The following is a 15,859-nucleotide window of genomic DNA, read 5'->3' as shown; positions in this document are numbered from 1 at the left end:
GTGTGACTTGTGGAATTAGTCATGACTTTTTATTGACATTTATTTACATACAGAATATGAGGGGGACCTCCCCCCAAAAAACTGGAATTATCTTTTGGAGGGCGGGTCCCTTGTAGTACACTCAGAATTTGTTCCTTTGGATCAAATTGTCAACCAAGGTTTTTAATCTGAAGGTTTTGAGAAGGTTGCGTCACGATTTGCAGAAAAAATGTTCCTGAGCATGGCAAACAGGTGCCTGATTATTCTACCATGAAAATGCACCTGCCCACATCTTGCTAAGTGATCAGCAGTCTTTGACCAAAAAAGGGCATGACTCCCACGCCCTACCCTCCCTATTCACCTAATCTCTACCTGAGCGACGTTTTTTTGTTTCCTGGGATGAAAAAAGTTTCCTCAAAGGAAATGTTTTGCTGATGTGGAAGAGGTGAACCTAAAAAGTGGCAGAAGCACTAAAAGGCATCAGAATTGATGAGTTCAAGAACTGTTTTGAGCAGTGGAAAAAGCACCTCACTAGGTGTGGTGTATCAAACAAAGTGTACACTGAAGGTGATTAAAGTTTAAACATGTAAGAATAAATACACAATTTATAATAAATAAGTTCCATTTTTTGTGTGTTTTCCTTCATAGTATTATACTGGACAATGAACCCTTTAATTCTCATAACAACCTTGTAAGAGAGGTGTTGCTTCTTTCATTTTGCAGATAAGGGATGCAGGCTTTGTGAGACCCCACCATTTGCTCAAGGTCACACAACTTACAACCAGTTAGTAGCAGAACTGGGATGTTAACACAGCTGTCTAACTCTAGCTAAAGAGCACTTCCCCTTGTCTTTACTGTCTCCCTCTCTGAGGATCAGCCTCTATTCTTGGCATAAGATGTATTTATTTATGTTTTCTTCATATCAATATTGTAATAACCACCAAGGTGAACAACTTTTAATTCAATAGCAGAATTCAACTCAGAGTCACAAAATTTAATCTGACTCCTCTGAAAGTCTGTACATTTCCACTTTGGGGAAAAAACAGGGTTGGGATAGCTTCCAAAGGATGCTATCACTGTTAAGACTCATTAAGGGCATTACCTTAAAGTAAAAGAAGTGTCAAATGTCCCCTTGTCTGAGACACAGTGGTCATCTCCAGTCCCCCTCTTCCTTGTTGCACATGAGAAATGACGTACCAATCGTTACACACCTGGGACTAGAACCAAAATCTTCTGAGGACAGAAAAGAGGCCTCCCCTTAGGTATAAAGCAGAATTTGGGCATCAGGGCAGAAGCATGGGTCAAACATTGGCAGTTTTATGTTGCTGCACTCTCTGGATTCTTCGCATCGAGAATTTACCCACTATCTATCACCATCTACAGTTTACCAGATCTCAGAGTCAGAATCAGGGCAGAAAGTTAATGAATAGTGCAGAAACTTTACTAGAGGTTGGTGAGGAGTTTTTGTTCAAAGTTGAGAAGGCTGCTAGCCTGAATTATGTATGATTCCATGCGCTTAAGGATCAGTTACAGGTGAGTGGAGAATTGCAGTTAAAATTGATGTTATCTTTGTCTTCATTTATATTTCATTCAGTGTATGAAAATTAATGTTAGTTTTCCCTTCTTTTTCCTTTTAACAAGTCTAGTTTTATTTAAATTTTACATCAAAGATTTAGATCCTTGGTTGTTGTCTGGAGGATCACAGGGAAATAGCCTTGAGTCAAAACACATGGGAAGACATGATAGTCATTTGCTACCATCATTGTGTCCTGGTTTATTTCACCTCTTTTGCAGCACTGGATATACACATGAAGACCTTTCCCAGTAAGTGCTTGTTGAGAAAACAAATACAATGGTAACACGGAAAGATATACAAAAATTAATCTGGTTGCTTGTACTTGACTGGTAACACTGAGAACAAAAATGGTGCATGAAACCATCCAAAGTGCTAAAACATGGTGACATCCTTCTGCCCAGTGTAATTCTGTAGGATCTAAGGTTTGCTTCTCCTTGGTAATATACGTTTTAGTGGAACATAGATTGAGAATTATTTTATACATGGAAATATTTATTTTGGGGGGACAAGGAAAGAAACACCAGAGTAAGAAGCAGGAATACATCATTTAAAATTTTTATGTCTTAGAAGAGGAAAAGAGAAGTGGAAAATCAATTAAGCCAAGCAGTTCACATGAACAATATGGTTAATAGAGAAAGGGTTTCCAGAGAGAGAGGCAGCCAGAAGCCAGATGAACTGCAAATTCTTCAGAAAGGAGGGATTTTGAGAGGTCTGGGAGGCATGATAGAACAGTTGTGTGTTCTTCCATGACAACAGTAAGGTTGGAGGGGAGGTGGGATGGGAGTAATGAAATTCTGTGCTACACACTCAGAGATGCCAGCTATATCTTCTGTGAAACACCGGTGAGGCCTTCCCCTAGGGGGACTTCAATTCCCAAAAGAAATCCACAGACTGAGAAAATACAGAGATGATAAAGGCTAAATGTTGAAGATGCAGGAAACTGATACACAAGAAAAGATGCTTATTTCCAAGCAATGAAGAGGGAGCAGTGACATCATTTAGGTAGGCCCATGTGTCTGTAACTAACATTTTCTTGATTAAAATAAGAAAGCTGAATATCTGTCTCCTAATATCCTATATGTTTAATCTCCATGGGCTCAGAGAAATATGGATTCAAAAAGCAAACACAGAGAAATGTAGGATGTTCTGAATTACACAGGACACAGCTTCTCTGCTTTAGCAGAATTATCCTTCTTCCTAATTCATGGGTCTCTAAATTGATCAACTGCTCAATAAAACAAACAGCAAAAGAAAGTGAACAAAACTTTAAAAACTATTAACAAATATATTTATTGTGGTGGCTTTCTCCTCTACTAGATACACCTTGTTAGAAAGTAGTATCCCTTTTAGTTTCAGGTGGATCATGAAGCAGATAATAAAATTGTTTTTCTTTCATTGAGAGAGAAAGAAAACGCATGACTTTGCAAACATGTTATAATCTCCTTGCTCTATTTTTTTGTTTGTTTTCTAAGAAATCAGAATTTTCTTCTAATAAGTATAATTTTGTTTCTGGAAGTAAGTTACAGGCGCATGTTTACAGACTTATATAATCCAAGGGTAACAGAGGCTGAACCACACAGTGCTGACATAGATTGGAGACCTGTTCCAGGCGATCACAACCCTTCACAGCTTTGTTAAAGCACAAAGGTAATCTCCAATTCTATGGTTTCTTCCACATTTTGCCTGTCTTCAATCCCATACGGTATATTAAACTCTGGTATGCACTCCCATGTTTCTTGCAAAAGTACAGGATGAGGGCAATAAAACTAATCTTAAAACAGTTATTTCTGTGATGATCAATCCTATGATTCCAAATACCAGGACCCAATGCTGAGCATTCTCTAGCTCTCCTGGACAAAACAACACAGTCTTTTGATCGATGCTTCTCTCTTCTGACCTCTTATTTGTGTTGAAGAGATACTGAATCTTTAAACTTGCAGGATTATCTTTTGCTTCTTCAAACAATAGCTTGAAAACACATTTTTTAGGAAAGAGATGTGTCTTCTCCAGATGTTATCATTACGTTGATACATCTTATAGCCTATTGATAATTATATACACAATTTCTTGTCTTTTAAAAATGCACAGAAGCACACAAGATGACCATTTAAAAGTATCCCCTATTTGAACTCTTGGCTCTTGGTTGTTAACTATGCTCGTAGGAAGAATATAGCAACTATTTGGAATGTCGTTAGACAGAGCAGTAACTGATATGTTGTCCATTTGTGATCTTAACGGCTAGAGCACCTGTCCTGGGCATCTGGTTGAGATAGCAGCATCGTGAGTCTACAACAATCTCATGGGACCCTCTAGTGTACAGTGCTGACTGATACCGATTTCTGTTGTTTATCTTGGACTTTTCGCTTCTTCTGCTGCTGTTTGTCTTTGTTTTCTCGTTGTTCTGCGGCTTCTCTGCTGGATTCTACATCTCTGTTGTCAGGTACTGCTTCTTTACTTTCTTCTTTATTAAGTTTTTTTCTTTTCCTCTCTCTTCCTTTTTTTCCTGTAATGAAACGATACTTCTTTAAAAATTACATCCACGTATGTTCTATTTGGTTATTCTAGGTTTTAAAAAATGACTTAAATTGTTTTTTTACATTGCATACCATCATGAGAGACCCAAATATCTACTATTTAAATCATTCATTCAAGTCCTCATTATTAAATCTGTGTTATAGCCCAAACAATGTAAACATTAAATGACTATATAATATAATGAAACAACGAATAAATGAAAGTTTGAACTCTAAAGAATTATGTTCTTGTAAGTTTGGAATTTATTTTGCATAATAGTTATTTAGGTATAATATATTTAATAGAAAGTTTTGAGATTTCTTGCCGTTTAAAACATTTATTATCTGACTCCTAGTTAAGGCACCATTTTATATTCAAATTTTTCCAAGTGGCAGTTTCATATTTGCAATGTGTCAAGATGTTTGCACGCCATCTAAGAGAAGAGAACTGATTAGCATAACAAATAGGGAAATACTAGTTCATGATGAATACCAGAATAACTGTATTTTAACATAAATATTTGTATGTTGAAATTAATATGCATTGCAGTTTCTCTATATGCAGGGTGGTGACTTTAACTTATCAATATCCCTATGCTATATGCTATAGAGCAGGAACTCAGTATCTCTACTGATCAAATGAGTAGATATTTGTTGGGGGTATATTGGATTCCATGGGGTCTACCCCGACCTTGAGCAAGGTTTGAAGCATAGATTTGTTTCAGACTTACCCTATGAGGAAATATTAAGTGGAATCAACGTGACTTTCAAGGGTTTGATGAGGGAAGGCATATTGTAGCCAACATGGAACCAAGGTGATGAACTGAATTTTATTCTTTTGGCATTGGAGAACCGCTGAGAGTTTTAGAACAAGATTAATTTGATCTAAGAGGATAAGTCTGGCACCAAATTGGGTGAGTTGTTTTTATGCATTTCTAAATAGTGAATTAACTAGACATTTTCTTACATAAACATTTCACATATACAATCTACAATGCAAAACAATTTCCAAGGGCATGGTTAGAGTAACAGCCATGAGCACATACATCACCGTGAGAAGCTACTTAGATTCAAATCAATATCATAGTAAATGAAAACCAGGAACAAACTACTCCCTAATGTGGAACAAATTCTGAGTGCGTATTCCCACACGCTGAGCCATATAAAATTTGAAATTAGACTGTCTACAATAAGTCACTTTGGACAAAAGTATTTTGGAGGAATTATTTGCATGAGAGAACCAAAATATTTTCATGTCCTGAAACAGACTGCAGATATTAAATTCAGTGGGTTGGCTTTTCTTTCCTCGAGCTCTGGTTACGGAATCCTAGGGAGTGGTATTATTAATACTGCATAGGTATACTAAGCCAATACAGTCTCCTTGGAAGAATGATTTTATGCCACAGCTAGCTTTGTCATTAGACTGTTTACAAAACCTTCCAGTTGCTTTATGAAGATCTGCCTTGTTGGACTCAACATAACATACCTCTGAATTCTGGACTCTAAAAGGACAGTTAACACAAATGAGAATTCAGCCCAGGGTAAAGCAAGTATCAAGTTGTTTGAGATATATAGAAATGAACAAAAAATATTAGAGTCAGTTATTAGGCCTAAACGGAACTACTTATATACACTGATTTTTCATTCCATTCTTCTTTTCACTTCAAATAATATTGCTGGGTTGACAATATTTCTACAACAGGAATCCAGCGCCTTCTTTTCCTGCTGGGTTTCATAACTACACATTTGATGTGCTGACTTGAATGCAGTAACTAAACAAGGAAAACTGAGGAGAAAGTTTGCCTACCTGAATATGTAGCGCAATTTAAATTTTATGAAGCACAAACACAAAGAGAGAAAGACTGGTTTTCATGATACGTGCTTGATTTTCAGAAGGAGATGGCTGCTGAGGTTGGATTACATAACGTTACCCTGTTGAGGAGTGTTTTGGAGGTGTTTAAGTTCAATTCTAAAAAAATCGTCAGTGGAAATCATTCCAAAGGTCCATAAAACGACTGACCCCAGGAAAATGTCATCTCTATGGAAATCATCCAGAACTTCGGTGTTTGACATTGTTCTCTTGATGATGGTCCAACATCTTACAGCTGTGATCCCAACCATAATGTTTTGGACACATAAGAACTATATTATTTCTTCCTTGGTCACAGATTGATTTATATGTTTTTTAGCCACTTGTGACAACATACTCAGCTTGCAGTGCCTTTCTGCCTATTAGCAAGCTGGTATGATTATTTCCTAAGACAGGCAGAAACATTTTGGGAAGTAGTTGAAGCTCAGTATTATCGCTTTATATCCAAGGAATAACTAGCCTGGGCAGTGAGTGCAGAGAAGGCTCAGGAAAGTAACAGGAAACGAGCACACTGAACTCTGCTGGTGCCCAACAGAGGACTGTTGCCCAATAGAAAAACGGGATGATTATTTTTTTACAGGCCATGTGTTAGTGGTTGGAAATGCTAACTACCCTTTTGCATAAATATATCTTCCTCTTGTCCAAGAAATAAAATAGCAATGCAGAAGAGTGGCTGCAGTCCATTAAAAATCACGTGCAATTTGGGATAATCTTGTAAGGTTTTCATTAAAGGGGACTTCTGTTTTTATTCTGGGGACTTTACATTGATGTGGTGCATAGCTCTCTTTTTAAAACTTCTTTGTTTTTGCAATTTTGCAGACTAAGCATTGTAGCTATAACAATCTGACACATATATGTGTGCTTTGCCATTCACTGAACGTGTGTGTGAACGTGTGAAGGTGCGCGCACACACACACGTGTGCCTGAGCTGGCTTGTGGAACGTTCTAATGACTAAAAGAATGTTCATCTTCCTTCAGTGTTCCAGCTATGAGGGTGTTTGGGTAGAAACCATCAAAGAGGAATTGCTTTTAGCAAGCGAGTACAATCTGAGCCCGCGCAGGGACGCACTATGGTGTCACATTTAAGAACACTGCCTTCCAGGGTCAGAAAAACATTGTGTCCAAATTCTAGGTCTCCCACTATCTGGTTGTGTGATCACTGGCAAGTTGCTAATATTTCTCAGGATTGTCTGATATTTAAAATGTGAATAATCATACTGCTTGTTCAACGTTGTAAGGATTGAATGAGATGCTCATAGAACACTTAGCACTGTGCCTGGCCTGTGTTAATTATGGGACAAATGAAAGTGAATACTATCAACTCATTACAAAAACATGAATTAAGTCCCTGTTCCGTGCCCAAAGGGTGGTAAAACCTGGGGATATGAGTGCTATATGAAGACCAGTGATAATTATAGCCACGCGCTAATGCTGAAATAGTGGCATGCCCAAGGTCCTTTCAGGGACACAGTGGGAAGCATTGAACTCTCAGAGCTGGGATTGAAAAACACTCCCCAGGTAGAGTGATGATTGAGCTGAGCCTACACGGATGCCTGAGAGTTAGGAAAAATAATTCAGGATTATTTTCTTCTGAGGGAAGAAGAGTATGTCAGGCAGTGAACAGTATGTTAACAGCATGAAGGCATGTAAGGGCATGATGAATCTGGGGCACTCATCTCTACAATAAATCAAAAATTAGCCGGGCATGGTAGCGCGTGCCTGTAATTCCAGCTCCTTGGAAGGCTGAGGCGGAAGGATCGCTGGAGCCCAGCAGGTCGAGGCTGCGGTGGCCGGGAGCGGCCACTGCACTCCAGTCTGGGTGACACAGTGAGACTCCGACTCAAAAAAAAAAAAAGAACGTCCACTTCTGCGGTTTGATCAGAGTCTATATATAGAATATTACCCAGAGAAGCTGGAAAGGTATAGAGGATTCAATTGCCACGTTGGGCATTTGTCCCAAGGACCAGTGATACTGAAAACTGGAGAAGGGCAAGGATCAGAATCTGACAGCGGGACTGAGTTCAGATGTTTCTGGGATGGGTTCAGAAAAGGCCAGTAAGATAGCCTCACATATGATGTCATTTCTGATTTCAGAAAATTTCTGTAAGTAAGAAGACACCATATCGGGGTGTAGTCAATGGTTGGTATTTATTTTTGAAAGAGTGACTGAAATCTCTATGCAGACCATAAAGTCATGTGTTATCTGAGATTTTGCTGCATGTCAGTATCACATAATTGAATAGGTAATTGATGTTGAGATTCTGAAATTATTTTCTATTAATACAAACATATGTGGTCTTCTTTACAAACAGTTTTCAGGGCATTCTGCAGACCAGGTTTCCAAACATAATTTGAAATAATAGAGATTCTCAGGTCCCGTACTTAGAGATTATGATTCAGTAATTCTTATGAGGGGCCCAAAAACCTGTGGTCAATAACAAGTGTACCCCAGTTTATTTTGATGTGCATCAACATTTAGATACCATAATAGTACTGAAACAGATGACACAATTTCCTTAAATATATACTATCAAAAAATTATTTCAAATCATCTGGTTTCTCATTTGTCTCTTTTATTTTTCCTAATGAACATCAAATATGCTGTTGACGTACTGTAGCTACTAGTTTTTAACACGAGTTGCCTAGAAAGGTACGTTTGGAATAGGTCCCCAGATATAAAATGAAAATTAGCTGCAGACTGTCTCTGCAAAACTTATTCAAATAAAAATATTAATTAAAAGAACAAAAATGTAAAAGGCACCAGAGAGAAGAAAATAATCCCGAATTGTTTTTCCAAAATTATATATTTAAGTTGTATGTGAAAATACAAACCACAGAATATTTCAATACCTTTTTTTAACATAATGGGGTAATTAAAAAAGAACTGAACTCTCTAGAATCCAATATCATTCATTTATTGAGAACTGCTTAACTTACAAATATTAGCTATTTTCTTGATGTTCAGTTGAGATCTGCCCATAAACTGCTTCTCTGTGAACTTCTTGCAAGCTACCGCTAGGGGGAGGCGTCGAGCTTTAAGTAGTCCCACTTCCAAAAACAAACTAGGTTATAATTTTTCCCAAAAAACTAAAAATGTATCCCACATTCTAGATTAAGGACTAAGTAGCACTGATACTATAAATCAAACCATTTAAATAAATATTACATTTAAAAGATGATATTTCGTGCTAAGTTTTCCTGTTCATTTGGTGTGAAATAAAATTCATTTGGAAGCTCCTTTTTTTCAAGAGGTTAATCTGATGACTTTTGAATCTAGAATTGGACTTGATTTTTATGTATGGAGGAAGAAAATTCCAACTTTTGTTATTTTAATTAAGATATCACTGGGAAAAATTTGCAGGGAAGGAGACCTGCTCCTGTACTGTTTTCCCCCAGCAATGATAATCTGTTGTACAGACACATATTTAAAAGCCTTTGAACTTTGGCTATATAAGCATAGTACATGCTGACCTAATGAGGAAGAACACAGCTGAAAGTCACCAAGGCCAAGTTTCTTTTCTAGCTATAGTGTACGAAGTAAAATTGACTTGAGAATTGCATCCAAGCCTTTTGTCTTTTCTTTTCTTGTTTTCATAAAATAGAAAAATGTACTCTTTTTGCAATACTTTTACCCTAGGAGTGTACAACAAATATGGTAAAAATATCAAAGAACAGATATCCTCTTCTTTTAAATAAATAGGCAGACACTTAATTTTTCCAACTGAAATTTAAAGCTATCTAGATTACCATATTGTATAGGTTTATATAGGAATATATTCTACCATTTTTCTATTTAACTTCCAAAATGCTTCTGATTACTTACTCAGAGAAAAATAATTAGTCATATCATTACATGCCCTACTAAATGTTGTTGATTTGGGATTACTACCTGATAGCTCTTATCATTAAAATATATTAAGATTGAAATAGCATTTTCCTACCAATTGAAAAGCAGCGATTTATGTCTCAGGTCCTTTTGGGAATTCAGAAACAAGAATGGCCTGAGTGTAATGCACTGAGAGTACATTTTAGGAGATGAAAACAGATAAATCCCAGCTTCTTAATGCAACACTCAGAGCCCCTCTCCACTATGACATGAGCCCAGCTTAATTACCCACTTTCCCGGCCTCATACTTGTCTTTCTAGTTCCCTTGCACTTGTTCCATCATAATGTTGCTGATTCCATACATCAGATACATTTACCCAGAATGCAGGTTCTAGTATCTCTTGCCTTAACTCAGACTAACTGTGTAATTCTCTGGTCATGCCACCTCTTCAGGGCAACCTTTCTCAGGCTTCTCACCTCTTCTTAGGCTAGGTTATTTACATTTCTCCTCTCTGTGTTCTCAGCTTCCAGTTAGGACCTTGCTGCAAGAGTCAAGGTGAAGATGACCTGGGCGGTCTGTTTTTAAAAATATAAAAATAATGATAACTAAAATTCAGTGAACACTTCCGGGTACCAGGCAGACTAAGAGTCCATGAACTCTATCGTGTCTATAGGCTCTGTTTTAACCCCCGTTTTACAGATGACGACAGTAAGAGCTCAACCATGGCACCATTCTGCCTCCAAATTATTTCTCAAAAGAGCGCAGGATGACGTGCCATGATATTTATTTGTTTGTTTATTTATTCCATTTATATTCAGAAGGCCCATGTGCAGGCTTGTTGCATGGGCGATGGTGAGATCTGGGCCTCTACTGAATCTATCACCCAAATAGTGATAACCCAGAAGTCGTTTTTTTCCTCCCTCCTTCCCCTCCCCCTTTAGGAGACCCCAGTGTCTATGGTTCCTATCTTTATGTCTGTGGGTACCCATGGTTTGCTCTCACTTGTGGGAACATGCAGTATTTTGTTGTCAGTTTCTACATTAATTCACCCAGGATAACGGCTTCCAGCCGCATCCGTGTTGCTGCAAAGGACATGATTTCATTCTTGTTAATGACCACGTGGGATTTCATGATGTATATGTACCACAGTTTCTTTATCTAACCCACTGTTGATGGCACCCCTAGGTTGAGTCCGTGTTCCTTGTCTTGTTTCACACTTTGTCTACCGAGTAGAAAAAGTGAGGCAAGGAAAGTGCCCAGGTGTGAACTTTTTAAAACAGAGGAGTCTTATAAAAACTGAGATTTGGAATATACTTACTCACTCTCTTGAAATGTAAATTTCCTGGTCATCAAGTTGCTTATCACAAATCAACTCATAACCTAACAGCATCTGGAATAAACTTTTTGTGTTGGCATCATTCAGTTACCTCATTCTTTATTTTCTTCTTTTATATTGCTACAAGTGTTTCTATTTTTAGTCTTTCTACTCTTCCAAACATATATAATATAGAGGTATAATATATAAATATATGTAATTTTATGCTATTTATATATTGATTATACATGTAATTTTGTATATATTTTATGTTCTTTTATTCTATTTATATATCACTTATAACCAGTCAGAAACTTTATTTTACTTTTTTCTTTTCAGCCAACCATCGCCCAGGCTGGAGTGCAGTGGCACTCCACTGATCTGCTAGGCTCCGGCTGTGCTTCTGCCTCAATCTTCCAAGTAGCCAGAACGACAAGCACGTGCTACCATGCCTGGCTAATTTTTGATTTATTGTGGAGACAAGGTCTTGCCAAGTTGCCCGGGTTGGTCTCGAAACCGCAGGCTCAGGCAATCCACTTGCCTCAGCCTCCCAATGTGCTGGGATTACAGGCCGAGCCACCAAGCCCGGCCGATGTTACTGTTAAACTACCGCTATTACATTTTTTGAAATGCAAATTAAATTATCAGATATTTTCATATTTTATTACATTTAATATTGAAAAAGAAAAATTATATGGATTTAAAATTTTAAATTCTACTTAAGTTTGAATATAGCGATATTATAGATCATTTCATCTAATAGCACATCACATATCAATAATCGCAATTTGTTCGCATTTACATTTTCATAATCTGCTTTAAACATAATGAATTTCCTTTTGCCAGATCAAGCGCTTTCCTCATAAATTGACCATTGCCAAATTTTTCTCTATCATTTAAATAATTTTATTATCCCCTGAAGATTCGGAATCTGAAGTTTTGAGTTTTGGCTCCATGTTCTAACGGAAGTTTTCATGACCCTTTTACCCAAGTAACTTCGTTCTTTCTTGTTGCTTCTGCTGCCCTAAACCCCAGTCAAGAATCTTTGCATCTAAAAGTAATATTAGCTAGAGTCCACAGAAGCTGCTAATTGCATATTGCATTCTAGGATGTTTTCCTTTTGTACATCATTAATATGATGAGAAAATAAAATTACCTTAAGATTGAAAAAATTTACAATATTTATGATATACTTATTGTCAAAGTAAAGGATATCCTTATTTTACTGTAGAAAAATTTAAAAACAAAGCAGAGTGTTATAATTTATGTTAAATCTTTTAAATTTGGTATTCTTTCCTATGGGGTTCTCTTGAATCAACTGCCTTTTGGTTGAAAGTTCATTTGAAATACATAATTTCAGTGATTTTTCAATGCAGAATTTCTTAACTGGACTTTAAAATCCTATCCATCACATTAGACTAGGTCATTAAAAAATGTTAAAAATTTATTGATCTAAAAATGGCCTACATGATGTATTTTGAACTAGATTTCAAGTCTTAAACAATGGTATCTATTGAATAAACATTCAAATTCACTATGATTTTTACTTGACATTGAAGGGTATGTTAGTAAATTTTATCTATTGTCCAAAGTTTTAAAATTACTTTTGCCATGAAACTAATGGCTACTTTGTGAGATGAATAGTATTATTCCTTTAAGAAAAAAAAAAAAACCCTGCATAGAATATTTTGGTTATTTTATATACTGTCAATAAACATATAATACAGGAATTGTATTGCCAGTTTCAGAAATTTACACAGTGGTGAGGCTAATCTCCATTAACAGTATTTCAGAGACCGTTAACGCTTGCCTAGTCAACACTGTCAAGTGCCTTACCCCAAATTTTCAGTTTGGACTTAGTCTTCTCAAAGTATTAATGACTATCTCAACAATGACTTGATGTGTTTAACCTTTTCTGTAACACTCATACTCTATCCTTTCTCCCTTCTCACTGCCGGGACCCAGTACCGCCCTCCCGCACCTTTAGACTACCATCTTATTCTCAAGCCAAAGGATATGTGTGAGATTCTGGAGTGTTTATGCCAAATTTTTCTTTCATATCATCCTTTAAAAAGTCCTCTCAGAAATTCAAAGAGTTAAAAAAGTGAAGCAGCTTTTTTGAAAATTACATACATACATACAAATAAATAATATAAATATATATATATATATATTAGCCAGACTTAAAGTGCATTAATAGTATTACCTATTCACTTTTCTTATAAAAGTATTTTAAACCAGAATACATAATTTTCATTCAAATCATCTATCCAGTGATTCCTTTAGAAAATCTGGAAAAATTATTTCTTAAGTGCTGGACTATAATTAGCTTTTTAAACTTGTCACATTCTTTGTAATGAATTAGATTGCCTGATTTCGTGCCTATTTAAAATGGAAATGAAACGATGTTATTTAATATGTCACTAATCAATAATTAAATTGAAAGTACTGACTACAGTATAAATTCCTTTGAAGATATAAATCGTCAAAAGAATTTTTTCCTTGTGAATTTTTATTTTCTTGCTGTAGATCTTTCTTAGTTTACTATCACAATAAAAAAAACATTTGCAGGTGTTGACTTCTCTAATTCACTTACCTCAGAAAACAGAAACCACAGTTATATTATCAATATTTGATTCTAAAAGTTAATAATAATTTTTGATTTTTTTCTCTCTTCGCATATTCCTTTCATTAGGGAGCATAGTGATGGTGAGTTTTCATGTCATGTTTAAAATAAAATTTGTATTTGAATTTTCCCTACTTTTCTTTAGTTAGATGTGTATGCTCCCAGTTCATTCTTTCATGCTTGAAATACATGTTCTGGAATCTGCTTATGGTAAATATCCACCAAATGCCTTTTTTTTTCATTTTATAGAATCACTAAACCAAGAGAATTGTCTTCATCTTTGATAGCTTTCCATTTAACAGGAAAGTCCTTCATTTCAAAAGGCTGAACAGAATGCTACTTGAAAATGTATTCCAGCTGGTTAAATTAAAGAATTGAAAGAATTCCAAAGAAAGAATATTCTCTGGGCATTTATCATTTGATTTTCATTTGGATAAATTTCCATTTGTTCCAAGAACTTGTCTCAGAATTTTGTTCTTCTGAGACAGAAAAAGAAGTGTTGATAACCATGTTTGACGGTGCCGTACTCCCGCCCTTACCCCAATTGTCTGCTCTGTTGTGTTGACAGGAAGCAATGGCCTCATACTTGCTGACATGTTTGCAGTGATTGATTATACAAGAAATCTTGATACTATTCTACTCTCTTTTATCCTTTTATGCTCCAGTTGATTCTGCTGTCCAATTCTCATTCTACCATAGCCTTCTCTTTCTTTTCTTTGAAGCTTTTTACTGCTCTATGAGGAAAAAATGTACCTCTAACGTGAAACTGTAACACAGGAGGAAAAACAACTACCAGTCTATTATCTGTGCTACTCCACGGATCATGTTCACTATTCTATATGTCACGTGTCTACTCCATTTTTTAGCTAGAGATATCACACGCTTTTTTATAGCTATCATTTAATGTCTTTAGTTTTTTATTGATTACCTGGGTAAAGCTCATTTGTATGCACCTGCAAATGCATTCTTAAATGGTTCACTTTGCTTCAGTATTTTATTATTTTCTTCTTTCTTGTGGCACACCCTGCTTCAAATTATTGATCTCTTAACTAGTTTGAAAAATGTAGAAAACCTTACTCAGTTTCTACTACATTAAAATTTGTAATAAATTAATTTATTCATAATGTAACTAAGATCTTAAGGGGTATATTTCACCTATAGCAGATAATTCAGATTATTCTAAGTGCCTTTTCTCCCATTCTGTTTGTTGGGGGAAAATGTCTGTCCTTTATAAGAAATACTTTCTACATGAATTTCCAGTGATCTTTGTAATTACTTCATCAATAGTGGTTATATATAGTATTTGAGTGGAATACAACAGATTTAATTTCTTTAAAATTATTTAGCAGTTGAGTGTTCATTAATCTAGAAATATCCATCCCTTAATTAAGCAAGACGAGGACGATTTTACAGTTTTTTACTGCATTTTCTCTTTCATTATTGATGTGTGTTAGGGTGGGGGAACTGGAAGTGTAGACACATGTGCAACAAATGTGTTTGTATGTTTGTGTGTATATACATATATAAATATACATGCACATATTTATTTATAGGTCCATTCCCATGACAGATGGAGAAGTTCTATTTTGGGGGTGAATTTTAAAATATCAATTCCAAGACAGCCTGTTTTTCAACTTTTTTTTTTTTTTTTAATAATTAATCAGTATTTTTATTATAGTTTTGTGGGGTACAGTTAAGGGTTAGGTGTACAATTACGTTTCATTCAGACACCCTGTTGATAAGAGGTGTTTTCCCAGCCCCAGACAGATATTTGCTACTGTTAATCCCATCTCCCTCCCCCCCATAGTTTCAACTTTTTAAAAATAATTCTGAAAGAAGATGCTTCGTCTTACAGGAGCCCTTCACAAACTTGAACCTTTCAATTAGGCGACTGTTCTAGATTATATTACTTTTGACTTTTTCTTACCATACGTTAAATGGACTCTTGTACCCTATCTACTTCTGTTCCAATACCAGATCCAAGAGGCTACAACCTACTCCAGAGAGCTAGTTATGGTCCCAAGAAAGTCATGCTCTAGGAGATCATTTTTGGGACCAAATGAATGATACATAGCCAGAGTATCTCTAAGTCTACTTTAAGAAGAGGGCTTAGGAGTTCCAGGTTGCCACAGAGGTTATGGAGAATTCTACTC

General features: G+C 36.1%; 1 protein-coding gene across 1 annotated transcript in view; it reads right to left on the bottom strand.

The window, feature by feature from the left end:
* Nucleotides 1–2,094: 2,094 nt before the first annotated feature.
* RSPO3 (R-spondin 3) overlaps nt 2,095–15,859 on the bottom strand; it is a 51,679-nt gene continuing 37,914 nt past the window's right edge. Inside the window, exon 5 of the mRNA XM_021716306.1 lies at nt 2,095–4,058. Coding sequence (XP_021571981.1) covers nt 3,865–4,058 — 194 coding nt within the window. The 3' untranslated portion in view covers nt 2,095–3,864. The remainder of the gene's footprint in view (nt 4,059–15,859) is intronic.

Source organism: Carlito syrichta, unplaced genomic scaffold (assembly GCF_000164805.1).
Source record: "Carlito syrichta isolate Samal-C Ts95f unplaced genomic scaffold, Tarsius_syrichta-2.0.1 Scaffold308687, whole genome shotgun sequence".
Classification (NCBI taxonomy): Eukaryota; Metazoa; Chordata; class Mammalia; order Primates; family Tarsiidae; genus Carlito; species Carlito syrichta.
This window is presented reverse-complemented; position numbering and strand designations above follow the sequence as displayed.